Source organism: Nasonia vitripennis, chromosome 4, assembly GCF_009193385.2.
Source record: "Nasonia vitripennis strain AsymCx chromosome 4, Nvit_psr_1.1, whole genome shotgun sequence".
Classification (NCBI taxonomy): Eukaryota; Metazoa; Arthropoda; class Insecta; order Hymenoptera; family Pteromalidae; genus Nasonia; species Nasonia vitripennis.
In genome coordinates, this window is record NC_045760.1 from 697,573 (window position 1) to 711,967 (window position 14,395).

Genomic DNA, 14,395 nt, shown 5'->3' on the forward strand with positions numbered 1-14,395 from the left:
GCTACAGCGAATCAACGCTGTCGCCCGAAAAGTGTTTACGATCTTTCTCCCTGTCGCTCCGGAAAATGGCATCGATCCACGTACCGGTGTCGTGCACATACGCAAATACATGAGAGAGCATTCATGCCGTCGTTATCAGCGGGCGCAGATCAGCGCGAAAGCTCGGCGGCGGCGGCGGCGGCGGCGGCCTCGCGCGAACACGCGATATCCGCGCGAGACTGTCATAAAGTGCCTGTCAACGTGCTGCACGCGCGTGCGAAAAAAGTAACGGCGGCGGCGGCAACTCCCGAGGGAGTCGAGCAGCGCGCTAGCGGAGGAAATTATACATTAAGTTTTTCGCGTAGTACGTACACAGCCTCGGTGGAATTCGCTGCAGCGGATAAAACCGCGGCGGCGCGTATCGCGCTCGGCTTTTTTCAAGGGTGTGCGAGCGTAGCAGCGGGAAGCACGGCGCGCCACATCAGACATCTGCTTTCAGTATATATATATATACCGCGGGAATAACAAATAGGTCCGTAAAAGTCGCGAACGACCTGGAGGAACGAACTCTGAGTTGCTGTGCGAGATTTCTATCTGCGCCCGAGATTTATACTAATTCGTAATTAGATGCGCGTGTAAATTATTAAACTGTGGCAAGACTGCAGGAGCCCAGCTCGCTGATAGCGGCTTGGTATAGCTTTGAATCTCGCTCGTAAGTTTATAGCTCGCATTAAAAAAGCTTGTAATCCAGCTGGCTCAGGGAGAGGTTATTTTCGTGCGCTCGCGACGAAAATCGATAAAAAGAGCTCACCGTATACTTGCTTTGCAATTTCCATAAAGCGTTCGATAGCCGCTCGCCAGCTTCTTTTTCCCGCCGGCGCGTCGACAGCCTGCAATCCGTCTGGAAACTTGACGCGCGCGCTCGTGTAATTAATAATTCCGTAATTAAAGACTTCAGGTCCAGCGTCGTGTTACGAGCGTAATTATCGAGAAAAGAGCGTCGAAGAAAAAGCGATTACACCCGCGAACATACGCGGCTTCGATGCAACTCAATCTCCGCCGCGCGCAACAGACGCACTCCGAGTACAAGATAAAAGCGAGACGCTCACGGCGGCGCGCAAGGAGGATACGAGCCGGAGAGAGAAAAAGGACGGCAGGTTCCCAGGGCACAAGATTGCCACCCGGAAAAAGAGCGGAGGATGAGGTCCAGGCATAAAAGCGCGGATAATGAGAAAAGCAGCGCGGAAAAATCAGATACTGCTGAAACGATTCATTTAGGAGCCGGCTGCAGCAGCTGCTCTCGCATCTTTCCTCCTCTCCGCGCCGTATACGTGTGCGAAGGCGTGTGCGCCAGCGCCACATGACGGCGAAATTCGCCGACTCAGCTCGGAAATCTCGGGCGCAGCTCCGACGCCCCGTGGAAAATGCTGAACCCTCCGCGTCAGGTTGATCGCTCGAGGATCGGGAGAATACACACACACACACACACACACTCGTGCACGCGAGCGAGCTCATGAGAGTCGGGAGAAATCCCTGGAATCTCGGACTTCTTGCCTGACGCGCGCATAAAAGTCGATCGCAGGGAGTGTGCCATCTCGGCTTCCGCCTTGCCTGGAAAAAATAACCGCGCGACTCTTCTTTTCCGCGCGGAATCAGATTTTGGAGCCGTTTTCGCGATTAGATCGACACCAAGTGAAGCAACGGCCCAAGAAAGGACAGCGTGAGAGACACGTGGAGAGCCAGGGCGCCTTATGCGGAGCGGGAAGGTGCCGAGAAACACCTTGGCCGCTGTACCTTCGCTGCGTGCGCGGGGCAGAGAGCATTGGTCGTCCGGCGGAAATTAAGCTATTAACGAACTGGTTTGCCGATCGAGCGTAACCGCTCGCTTCCTTCTCGCCTGCATTGACGCGCACAAAGACTTACGACTTTCCCATGTGCTTGATTCTTTTCCAGATCGGCCCGTGCGTACGTACGCTCGCCCGAGAGATTTATATGTGTATGAGCATTTATTAAAGATCGACTACGAAGATATCTCAGCTGCTGCTGTCCATGCGTCCCGGATACAAACAATGCGTTATGGGAACCGCCGGCGAGCTCGACTCGACGACTCCATCGTCGGCGCAGCGTCTAAGTACTGTCATTACGAAAAAATAAGACGCCGGGACTGATGAAAGCTCGCGATAATCAATCTCTCCGCGGAGCTACACGCTTTGATTCGTCATTTAATCGAAGCCGGGCGCACGTCTCACGCTGTGTATAGAGAACCGGAAAACGCGAGTAATAAACACGCGGCGATAACGTCAGCCAATTATCCAAAATCCTCGCGACCAGTCATCGCGCGCGAGCCTGACTCCTCCACTTATACTTATCGGGCTCGGCTCTTGTACAGCGGTAAGCGTTCGCTTGCATACAGGCAAATCGGCGCGGAAGAATGTCGCATGACACGTGCAAAGTCCGACCTACGACGTCGACCACGTGCGTGTGTGCGCGAGCGAGCGCCGACTGAGTCAGACTGCGCGGCGGGAGTCCGCGGAGTTTCGAGCGATAAGAAACAATGAAGGAAAATCGAACTGCACACGTGCGTGCACTCGCGAGGACAAGCCATTAGGCGACTCGCCAAAGCGGGAAAAGCCGCCGCTGCCTCGAGAGCCGGCTGAGAGAGGGCGCGGGTAGTGCAGCGCGGCGCGGAGCGAGGAAATTACTGCTGCTGGGGGGATTACCCTATGCTAGTTTTTATGGTGTGCTAAACAACGGGGAGTGTGATTACCCGCTTCTCTGTAATTCTCGTACGCAACTGTAATCCACTGTATTCCTCGCGGACATACATAAAGTAGCATCCATAGAAGAGGCAGATACGAGTACTACGCCGTACCGGCAAGAAGAATTGATTGCTAATTCAAAAATAAATTTTAATAATGCCCGATAAGCGCTGGCAAAAATGCCCAGCGCGCATTCATCAATCTGACTGACGGGCGCAATAATGAAAACACACGAGAGGTCAGCGGTCAGTAATGATAGCAAAGATATAACGCGCATTAATCAGAGAAAATAGTTCATTGATTAACTAGTCATAGCAGTATCGCAGCGGGCGATAACGCGGAGGAAACCCCGCGTGATATGCTCTTTTCGCCCACATGATAATCGGAATCTCTGACACAACGCGCGCGCTCCGGTATCTGCGGTCAGGAGAGTCGTTCCCTCGAGCTTGCTATCCGTATCGCGAGCCAGAGGTGATAGACATCCTGCAAAAATGCAAGCGCTGCGCGTTCGCTCACTCTTCCACGCTGATGTTTCAGCGCTCCCGACAGTGTACTCCAGCAGCATGCACCCCGACGTTATATTTCCTTAATCCGATGACGATATTGCGCTATTTTTAGACTCGCTCGCTGCTACGCAATTTGTTCGAGAGTGTGTCCTGATAGTCAGTGAACTCGGAGGGCAGATAGTGATAATGCCTCACTTACGTAATTTATTGTTATCGGCGCTGTAAATAATGAAATTTTCAGTGTTTAATTAGACATTATTACGTGTAGCCAGTGTGTGTGTGTGCAGTAATAAATAACGAGGCGATAAACGTTGCGCGGGCATACGCTTTGATTGACTTATTGCAAAATAATTAGTAAGCCATAGCGCACAAAGAACAATGAGTCGGTACGAATGTACGCGCGCGCTAAGAGATTCTAATGTGCGCGAGCCGCAAGATTCGCGTATAAAGGATACGGTTTCGCAATACGGCAATCAATCCTCGAAATAGACCATATTTATCAGCGGGCATTTTTCAATCTCGATTCAATTTAAATCAAACAACTCCGTACACGCATCTCTATGTAGCTCCCCCCCCCCCCCCCCCCCTCAAAGAAGACATTAATCATCGGCGCGCATTGCGTAATAAAATAATCCTAATGATAAGTCAGCGCGCTCGCGAGCAATTTCACTGGAAACTTTTTACTCGAAGGCTCGTTCATTACATCGCTCCTTATAGGTATACGATGGCGGTCAGCGCAGCGTATTTGTTGCGCGAGGAAAATCAATGACTGCTCGCCGCGGCGTAACGCGTTTCCTTCAAACGGACTCCAACATGCGAACACGTGCAAACGCGACGTGTTCGACATCGGGCTGAAACATTCGTTCGGTATGGAGTACGAAGCTGCACCGGGCCGCTACGGCAGCCGCATTGTGTCCGTCGTCGCCTGCGCGTATCTTTCGTAACAATGGAAAATTTCACCCCGATATGGTTTGATGCGGAGGGAAATCATCCTCGGGATCGCATACGTAATGCGCGAGCGCGGACATTTGCCTCGCGCGATTTGCATGAAAAACTGACGCGACAATTGAAATTTGGGATTCTTGCCGTAGCCCTTTCAACCGGTGGTTCGACAAAAGAATTTTTTAACCTCGTCGCTCGCGATTCAACGCGCACTCGCATCCTCTCACGCAATATCGCGGCGCTATTACAAGCGAGCCCAAGTGTCCCTATTTCGCGCGGTTAGTCGAGTCGCTTTTCTATCAATTATATCGGAGTCAGCTGATTGATGAGCGGATCACCGGGCGAACGAGTTACGACACACTCCGCGCCGCCGCGGGGCAGCTGATAAGTCGAGTCTTTCTGCTCGGCGTAAAAATTTAATCGACCGCAGAGTTTACTACGCAGTACAACTGACCTAGGAAACAAAAAGCCACGACAGCGGCAATTAAGCAAAGCCGATACCGCGGAGAGAGAAGAGAGAGAGAGAGAGAGAGAGAGAGAGAGAAAGAGAGAGAGAGAGAGAGAGAGAGAGAGAGAGAGAGAGAGAGCGATTTATCAAGCGAGAGAGGAGTGCTGCAGGGAATCGCGCAAGCGAGGGACGGGCGGCGGCGGCATTAATCAGAAGTGCGCACTCGTCATAGCGCGCAACGCTCGATGTCGCAATACCCCGGGCTGCAGTTTTAAGTGCGCGCGTCGCAAAAAGCGTCGTCGTCGCACGCAAAAAGCGAGATAGGCGAGCAAAGGGTTGCCCTCGTTTTCAATCGCGTAACGCGCTGCCGCTGGACGCTCCGGCTGTTGTCTCTCACTCTCTCGCTCCGATGCAATACACACGCTTCTGCCTGGCGATAACGAGCGCCTTATCGGGCTCCCGCACGATAGCGCTCGCTCTGCCGGTAGCAATCGCTCTATTGTTCTCCGCGGAAGGTCGTGCGCATCCTTGCAATAACGTAATCGCGCTGCTGCTGCTGCTGCGGGTCCTTTAATCGGCCTCGTCGCGCTACACGCTTCTCTGCAGTCGTGAAACGTCGCCACGCTCTCTCTCATCGCGATCCCTGACATATTGCATTTCAGGAAGTCGACGAGCGCGATTGCGGGCTAAATGATTTTTTAATAGGGAAATGCCGCAGGTGCAATCAGGGTCGGGATGAGACTATTGTTTCGCTCCGGTGCAGCGCGCGCGGCCGATGACTAATGCCGGTTTGCCGCCGCCGCCGCTCTTTGTGGTGGTGCGTCGTTGCTTTTACGCGCGCGGGACTTTTTTATCGTGTACCCGCGTTATTTATTCCGCGCGCTGAAAATAACGTACTTGTAAATATGCTTTTAGAAGGCATTGCACAGGGTTCAGGATCAACTAATGAGTTTGCAGTTCTGTGTCTACATTAGCGTTGCAAAATCATCGCGTGAGTCATCGAGCGTAGCCTACTTTGCCAGTCATAAAAATATTAAAGGCTTTCACTAGAGCGCAATCGAACGAGATCCGACCTGTAGTGTATCCCCACGAACCGAGCGCGTTCAAAACAAGTAACAACTCGTTGAAAAATGGAGAATAAAGTGCCCGAGTACAAATGGGTCGAGCGCGCGGCACATCAAAACAAACACTTTTCTGCCGACTCGCAGAAAACCCGAGCGAGCCTGCTTCCCCCCATCCGTCTTGCATCGACGTCATCGATCCGGTGTACCAGCCGCAAAAGACACAAAAAAGCCGAGGAGGACCTCCCCCAAACAAGAAGCGGCAGCGGCAGCAGCGAAAGAAGTGAGGGACAAAAAAACAACAGCCGAGTTCGTAGGTTTTACGAGGGGCCCATCATGGCGCATTACAAGCGCAGCATCAGCGCCGGACCTCCCTCGTGTGCGTGTCCTCTCCGAGTCTCTCCTAGAACTGCAGGGGGACAAGCCATAACAATAATTACCGTGTACGCTATTTTTTCTCGCTCTCCGGCTCTCCCGGCAGCAGCAGCTCCTTTCAGAGCCGCGCGGCCGTCGGTAATTTATGAGGCGAAACGCAATACTCGCCTGGGCAACTAGATACACGCGCGCTCTCCTCCTCAATGGGGCTCGAGGAGATAGAAAGAGAGAGATACCGGCACGTCGTGACGAATTCGTTCACACACGAGAGAGCTCCACCGGCCGCCGAAGGTAGAACTCGAGAGCCGCCTCGTGTATAAGCGCGCAGGTAAGCTGCAGCGGAAAAACCAAAAGAAAAGCGGAGCACTTCAGAGGAGACCACAAAAGAGCTTCCTACTGTCCTCTGCGCTCGCGTACGCGCGCGAGCATTGTTTATAAAGGGGCTCCGCGCGCGCAGCAGCCGATGCGGTAATCCGATGTCGCGCTGCGGAACGATTTAATTTGGACAATGCCCCGGCGGCTCATGCTTGCTGCTTCTCTTTTTCTCAAGGGCCGTCGCTGCGCGGGTGAGAGATCGACGATCAATCACGCTGCGTTTTTCGCTGTTGTGATACGGTTTATTAATTTTTCATTCGATGCCTCGAGATTTCGGAATCAATCACACGCGTCGTTGAGGCACTGCTGCACTCGGGGATTTTTGATTTTATAAGAGGGCAATGATTAATAATGCGCGGAGGGGTCGGGCCAACCGGGCCAAGTCCGCTCGTTTGTTGCTTCGTGCTGATACATCAAAGTCCGGGTAATCGGTATTACATACTTTCGTGACGTTGAGTAAAAAATAACCTAAAAAATAGCCGCCGCGACACGTGTATTAACCTCTGGATCAGCATCGTCGACATCGAAAAATTTTCCAGTTTTCGTCAACGCGCGAGATTACACGACGTCGCTTTTTTCCGCGCGCGCGCGCACACACACACACACACAATCGCATGAGATCAGCCGCATAAATCGTCCTCCGAGAGAAAAAACGCGTCACCCACGCCATTCTTCCGCGAAGGAAGAATTCCACGTTTTTACGACGCCGGCCGCGCGCGACGGACGTTTTTGCACTTTCAAAATTGATTGACTGTCAGGCGCGTCATGAATAATACGGGCCGAGCGCGCGGGCGACATGTTTCCATCTGCATTATACTATTCCCGCGCGCGGACGTAATACAAGAGTTTCCTTTCCGATCTATTCGAATGGGATTAAGTCACGGTTACATCATGTAATCATTGTGTCGGCATTTTTTCGTGCCCGCTGCGTACGTGTGTGCACAAGGCCGTCGCCAATGCATTTTACACGATCTCGCGGTATACGTTAGCCGAGAATTTTAAGATCACCGAGAGATTACATTTTTTGTCCGGCTCGTACACGCGCGCGAGCAGGCTTAGGTTAGTTGATTTGCAATTTTTCGCATGGATGAGGAGAGACGCGGATCGCCGAGCCCCGCGGCGTCGTTACGATTTCACGCTGTTTTACCGACAAAAAAGCGTGGACGCGACGAAAAAGCTTCGTTGCGACAATGCATCTATAAGTATATAGGTAGTCGCGATGCTCGCGAAAATGTCAGCACAAGCGATCGCTGAGACGATATATAACCTCGAAATTGGAGTTTACGCAACGGGCCAATTCCCAATATTCCCATGCGCGCGTCGAACGCAAAACGTCGAGCCCAAAAACATACCTTTGCTTTGAGGACGCTGTGCACGGCCTCGACGACCCTGGCGAAGTTGCCCCTGCCCAGAAGCCTCGTCATCTCGTAGTTCCCTACGCTGACCAAGCGCATCCTCTGGACGGCCTGCTGCTGGTGGCTGGCGTAGCTCGTCCTCGTCGTCACCTCCATCAGTGGCCTCGTCATTTCGACTGCACGAATAGATAAAGACAGCTCAACACTTCTCTTCCTCTCCGCGTCTCCTCTCGCTCTCCCGAGTCCCGCGAAAACTGCGCCGCGGTGGGACGGCGGCGCCCGGCGGTCACTTCCGGCTGGCGCCAAATTCTCGACGGCCGCGCCCCCTTTTCGCGGATTTTTCTCGCGACGCGTGTCAAAACTATCGAAAACACACCGACACTGTTGCACTGACTTCCGGGACGCGCTCGGGAGCGATAAAGTAAGTCGGGACTCTCGGGAGACGGAGGTGATCGCTCGGCCGCTGGCGCGAAAATAACGGTCGTTTTGGCGTCGCGTCGCGGGGCGGTGGGAGGGGAAGAGGAGAAGAAGCCGCGCCACACATCGGGCGGAAGGTGGCGGAGTGACAAAAGAGCGCGCGGGTTTCGGTGTTTTCGGGAGGACTCTGGACATTTGTGACAGTGATTCGTGTGTGAAATTCAATCGCTGGATAATCGACTTCTGACGAGGCGCTGATATCGGGCGGTGCACGAGAGGTTGCTCTCCGGATTGTGCAGGTAAGGTGAGTTCACGTATTGGAAAATTGAATGCGGGTAGGAAAATTGCGTTCACATCGAATATGTCACAAAATTGAACAGAGAATTGCGCGCCGTGAGAAAAAATTGAACGATATTTTAATCGACAAGAACCGTTTAACGCCTGCAAGGAAAACACGCGAGGCAGGGCTGCGTGAAAAAAAAAGTCCAATTTAGGTTAAGTATGCAAGGCCTAAATAGCTTCATTGTTTTTTTCGTAAGCCCGGCCAGGCTTCTCGCGAGGCACGGGATGGATTATTAAAATACGCATGAGTCATATTATAAGGCGCACGGGGCATATCGAAGTCGGTATAATCTCGAGAGACTGAGACCGTTTGTCCGATGTGTATGTGTAATACTTAGCGGCTCTTGAAAAGTGTGCTACGCGCCTCGATCGATTTAGGACAAATCCCGGGAAAAAAGTGAAACCAACGCGCTGTTAATGTGCCCTTACACACTCGCCGTATTGCGTTATGTCCCGCGAGAGGCTAGAGAAAAAGAGACTGCTCTCTGTGTGTGCCACACGGATATTAGCCAACCAAATCGGCGCCTGATGCATGTGCCGGGCATGTGCTCCACGAATGTGCGTAACAATATTTCTTGTATACTCCGCTGCCGCTGCTCTTACACGCAGCTCTTTCACGCTGTGCGGCTCGGCGTTTTTGCTCGGAAAAAAAAACGACCACGAGGACGACGCAGCGGAGAAGGAGGCGGGAAAAAAGAGGAGGAAAATAAACGGAACTGCCGCGGGAACTGCGCAAATATGTGGAACAGCCGCCCTCCGGAGTTTTAACGAAATTCTCAAACCGTATTTATATCCGTTTACGCGTGTGCGCTCGCGAGCCTTCATAAATTAAGGGAACGCGTATACTTAAATGTATAAGAGCTATTTTTAAGGCCCGAGCAAGTGTAACTACGTAATTATTACGACCTTCGGAACATCTCCTTAATTATTTTTTATCTGCGTTTTCTGCCGCGTCGATTTTTAAGTGAATATCATGTTTACCGAGCGCCTTTACCTCTCGAAATAACAGAGTGCGGCTATTTTTTCTCGGTTTTCTCGACTTTCGAAATTATTATTCAACGATATTTACCACCGATATTTCGTATACTCGACGAATGCTCGAGCAACTCGAGCATCCCGAGATCGTGGAGAAAATCAGGTTCTAATGGCGCAATTCCGACAGAAGCGCAAGTGCAATCACGCCAGCTTCGAAAATAGCGCGCGCGAATGTGACTCGCCGCTCGAGCACGCGGACGGACAAAGCCGCGCGGCCTCTTGAAAAGCTTGTCTGTTATCAGACTGTCTCGAGTGTGTGTGTGTGTGTGTGTGTGTGTGTGTGCGTCGTTTTCTAACGCCACTTTGAAACTGTGTCGCCCGCGCGTTGCTGGATTCTTTTAATTGAACATCTCTACGGGATACCACCACATAATTGTCATTATAATAGTTTTAGCGCGCAGTAAGCGAGATTAAACTCTTGTTCCGCGAGGGAGAGAGAAAAAGGAATGCAACTTTGTACTTACTACACTTGCTCTCGCGAGAGCTGCATTAGTATACGGCACTTTCTCGCGCGGCGCTTCGTCCCGACTACTCCCGATCATTACTGGCATTAGAGGCGTTTTGCGGCGGCGGCGGACAATAAGCTGGAATTAAGTAGCATCCAAATAAAGCCTGCTCGCGCTCGCGCGTATACCTTCCCGTTTGATAACTCGCGCTCGCGCAGCGTAATAACGTTTGAGTACACATGTAATTTGAATACACATAAAAGCGAGCCACACGCGTTCGGCAGAGAAAGCGAGAGTGAAAGCCTATAAGTACCGAGAGTGAAAGATCGCGTAATAGCCTGGCGCGCGTACGTGTGCGAGAGAAGCGAGGCGATAAAAACGCGTCGCGGAGAGAGACGCGCAGCTCGTCCTTGCGCCGCGCAGAGGAGAAAAGAACCTGGAGAGGACGATAATGGCAGGGCAGTGCCGCGCGTACGCGAGTTATTATAATGCGCGATTGCCAAACGCGCCTTTTCCTCGATAGGGTGGCATCAGAGACGTCGGAGTCGTTTTTTTTTCTCTTCGAGAAAATCCGTTGGGAAACGCCGTCGACAGCGTTTAAGGAGTAATCCATTACGGTTTCTCAATAAACTAATTATGACGTCGAGTCGTTTATGCGCACGCTAAAAAGCCTCGCACAATTATAGAAATTCGTCATGTACTTTGTTTCAAAAGATAGCCACACGACTTTTCCCGGTACGTTACGCGCCGCGCAATAAACTGCCGCGTAATAACGCTCGACTGAAAAATAAGAGAAGAGAAGAAAAGGCGCGCGGGAGGATTGGAGGTGCGCACGGAGCAACGGAAAGGGAGCAGAGAGCGAAACTGCAGCGGCCGAGGCCACCAGGAAGCCGCTATCTCGCATATGCATACACGCGTATACGCGTCGCGCGCGCGCGCGCGCGGATATCGCAGTCGGCGCTGCTTTACAACAAACAGCTGTTCTCCGCGTGAGCCGTATAGTGTGCCTGAGTCAGAGCGCTTTGTGGCCTTGGTCCAGCCGTAATAGAAGATTATAGCCACGAGCGTAGCCTGCGCGCTTTTCGCCGCTTCGTTAATACTGACGGCGCAACTCGGCAATTAACCGAGAGCACGTGCGGCTGATCTAACGGCGAAAAAGTCGCGAAACTTGCTTACTTTTCGCAATTAGCGCGAGGTGCAAGCGGAGGGTCGTTGGTTTCTTTTTCTCTCTCTCTCTCTCTCTCTCTCTCTCTCTCTCTCTCTCTCTCTCTCTCTCTCGCTTCTGTACATAAGGTATACGCGCAATAATAGCGAAGAAGTAGTATTTGCGCGAGAGCCTCGATAAATTCACGCCGAGCGCGCTTTGACTCGCGTGCGCGCGCGGGAAATTTGAATTTCAAATGGTCGTAGGTCGCGGCGCAAATACAATTAGGATTATTACGAGAGGCCGCGCGTATAAGTACGCGGCTAGCGTGAAAATCCCTACTGTGCGCGCGGCGACGCTTCTCTCTCCACGAGCGAAATTATAGAATCTCCAGCTTTTGAGCTCGCGCGGCGGCGCCAAATCCCTGGAATCGAGCGAGCGGTAAGTGGAACGCTCGCCAGGAGTTTGCTCGCTCGGGGGCAAATAACTGTTTGACGTTTCGGAGGCTCTGAATTGTCGATAATTTCTGTGATTGCGAGAGAGTGAGCTCGCAGCGACTTTCCCAACGCGCGCGATGTGTTTGCTTATCTTTTTTTCTTTCCAGGCCGAGAAAGCTGAGCAAACAGCAATTTGAAAAATAGCCTCCGTCGCGTCGCCTACTCGCCCGCTCTGCCTTCCATTAATCCACTTCCTCTCGCGCCTCAATAAGTCCGGCGATATTATACAAGCTCGCGTCTCCGGGCCGTGTCATATACGCGCGCGAGTCGATAAGAGGCTATAGGTATATACAGCTACGAGTGTTTTGACAGGTCTCGATAATTTCTCGAGTCGCGCGGACAACGGGGCCTCTGTTCTCCTGCCCGGCTCGCTGAATAATGTCGTATTGCGGCGAACGAAAATATCGAGGCTCTTTCCCGCGCAGCCGTATCGCACAATGCCGCGCTTGTGCGTTTCCCTCCCGCTCGAATTATGTGCTATACACGTCCTGTCTTGTCGCGCGCTCTGTTTTCTCCCGTCCGCGGGGAAACGCGTGCTGTACGTGGGAGTTTGATAAATCGGGCAGATCGCACGCGCCGATAGCGCCGCCGATGTATCGATGACCGAACGATAGGTTTGTTTATTAATCGCCGCGGAGTGCGGGCAAGCCAGACGCAGCGATTTTCACTTCCTCGCGCAGTGCTGTACTCGTAAATCAATATCGTTTTGTAAGCTTCACTGCTTCATAAGCGCGCTGACCGATCGTTTCTTCACCCCGGCGAATTTCCCGCGATAACAGATGTTGCGCATGCATCAGAATAGAAAGTCCGTACATTGTGTAGACATTCGTAGCCATGAATTTTTCAGTGTAGGTATAAGAAGAAGAAGCAGATCCACGTGTTGTGTTTGCGTTTGTCGCCGAACTGAGCCATGACACGAAAGAAAACAAACCGATCGCGGGGGAGGCGGGAATACAGCTACTTATGTGCCTATGCAATATGTATAAGCGCGAGCCGGCCTCACCTGCAGGGTTACGCGCGATCATAAATTATAACGATCGTAAATGGCCCCGATCCATTTTCATAATGCCGTAACCGCGTGTCGCGCGTTAGCGTCGTTTCTTCTGGCGGTGAGTGGGCACTTTTTTACCATTCGCCGATTCGGGGTGTATTCCGCCGCGCTCGGAAGATTGTGACAAAGCGCGCTAATCAGTTCCGAGAAGCCTCATTAGCTCGATTGCAGCCAAAAGCGCGTATTTTGCAAGCCGAATACATAATGCCGGCTAATTCGACTAATCGCTCACGCTTTCGAGCGGCAGTCGTTGTGCGCGCGGAGTTTGCGCAAGCGCGCGAGTATCCATCATCGCGAATTAAATAATTAAACAAATACACGTATGCACGAAGAAAAAAGCCTGTCTTTGCGCAAACAATGTGCCAATGGCGCAAATCGCCGGGTATAGAGGTGAAAAAGCGAGGAGAGAGAGAGGGGGGGTGTCTCGTTAATTGCTAAACATTAGCCGTTGGCTTCGTGATTTATTATCTTTGCTCGGTGCGATCGCGCCTCTATATCGCTTTGATTGACGCAGGCGAAACACAGCGCGGCGAGTAATTACTCGGAGAGTGATCGGGCAATAAACCTACTGACGTTGTATGCGCGGCTGCGCTTCTCTATCCATCTACCTCTCTCGAAGCGCCCGAAAATGGCAAAATCATTAAATCGTCATGACTGGTTAAGCGCGCGCTCGAGGAAAAATAGCGGCGCGCACGCACGCGAGCATGTCGAATCCGCTGGAATCGATTCGCAGCCGCGATCGCTATGGAATCGCGAATTATCCTCGTTCCTGCACACGCGTATATTGAGCTCGTCCGTGCGCTGTTGCGGGAAGCTGAACAGCGGAAGGAAACGACTTTTTTTGGAATGAGATTGGGGGAATTTTTTTAAAAATGATCTGAAATTTTATAGCAAGGAAATCTCTCGAATTGCATTTTTCACTGCGCGCTGTGACATAACAGCATCACGGGCACATGAGGCGGATGACGTCTTTGGAATCAACGTTAATCACCGAATAGATTTTTTATTCGAAAACTCACCGCTCAGGAAAGAAAATCTGTCCGCGGCAAGATTAACGAGTTTTTATTTCATTGAAACAATATTTCAATAACGGTTACTTCGAATAAGCATCGAGTTAACGCAACGGTTTATTCTGAAGCGCTATGCCGTTTTTATCGATCTTTTTTCCTCGCTCGATTCTAATCGGGAATCCATCGATCGAGAAATTGTTGCTAAATATTCAGTCAGTCTCTATTTAAATCTCCTCGTAAAACATTGTAAATTGCAGCGACAAAAAACTGCGCGTATAAGAAGCGTCATTTCAATTTCAAATCGCGCGCGCGCGCGGCTACTTCAACCAGGTGTCTGGAGTACTCAAAAGTAGATTAATCAATCTCGAAATAACCAGTATCTATGTTTCAAAGCCTCCAGTCTCCGACTATAGCTCTCGATAATGTAGATTTAAAAGTCAGTTTAACAAGTTCAGCCTCGGCAGCCTCGTAACGGTAAAAATAGTACAGCGCACGAGTGCAGTGCGGTAAGCGATTCTGAAAAAGTGCCGAACTAGCTGCCGACACGTGTCGCACGTGAAATTCGAGTATTATCGGGAGGCTTTTCTGATTAAGTAATGGAAAAAGCAGCCAACGCAGCCGAGATGTGACTTCTCAGCGAAACCACTATCGCC

The 14,395-nt window shown here is 51.5% G+C and overlaps 2 protein-coding genes across 13 annotated transcripts in view; one reads left to right on the forward strand and one right to left on the reverse strand.

Annotated features, from left to right (window-relative positions):
• Positions 1-14,395, reverse strand: part of LOC100123314 (serine/threonine-protein kinase MARK2-like) — a 366,766-nt gene that overhangs the window by 280,282 nt on the left and 72,089 nt on the right. For 7 of the 10 annotated variants that reach the window (XR_004344939.1, XM_031928582.1, XM_031928581.1 and 4 more), the window contains exon 1: positions 7,798-8,429. Coding sequence is in view for 9 of the 10 variants with exons in the window: in XM_031928582.1 (XP_031784442.1) it covers positions 7,798-8,412 (615 nt within the window). In the remaining variant the exon portion in view is untranslated. Of the gene's footprint in view, positions 1-7,797; positions 8,535-14,395 lie in introns of those variants that run through there. The other 3 variants (XM_031928585.1, XM_031928584.1, XM_016985133.3) reach the window with 2 other exon arrangements.
• LOC100680401 overlaps positions 8,413-14,395 on the forward strand; it is a 221,883-nt gene continuing 215,900 nt past the window's right edge. The window contains exon 1 of one of the 3 annotated variants that reach the window (XM_032599896.1): positions 8,413-8,516. The gene's annotated coding sequence lies outside the window, so the exon portion shown is untranslated. The remainder of the gene's footprint in view (positions 8,517-14,395) is intronic. The other 2 variants (XM_032599897.1, XM_008213378.2) reach the window with 2 other exon arrangements.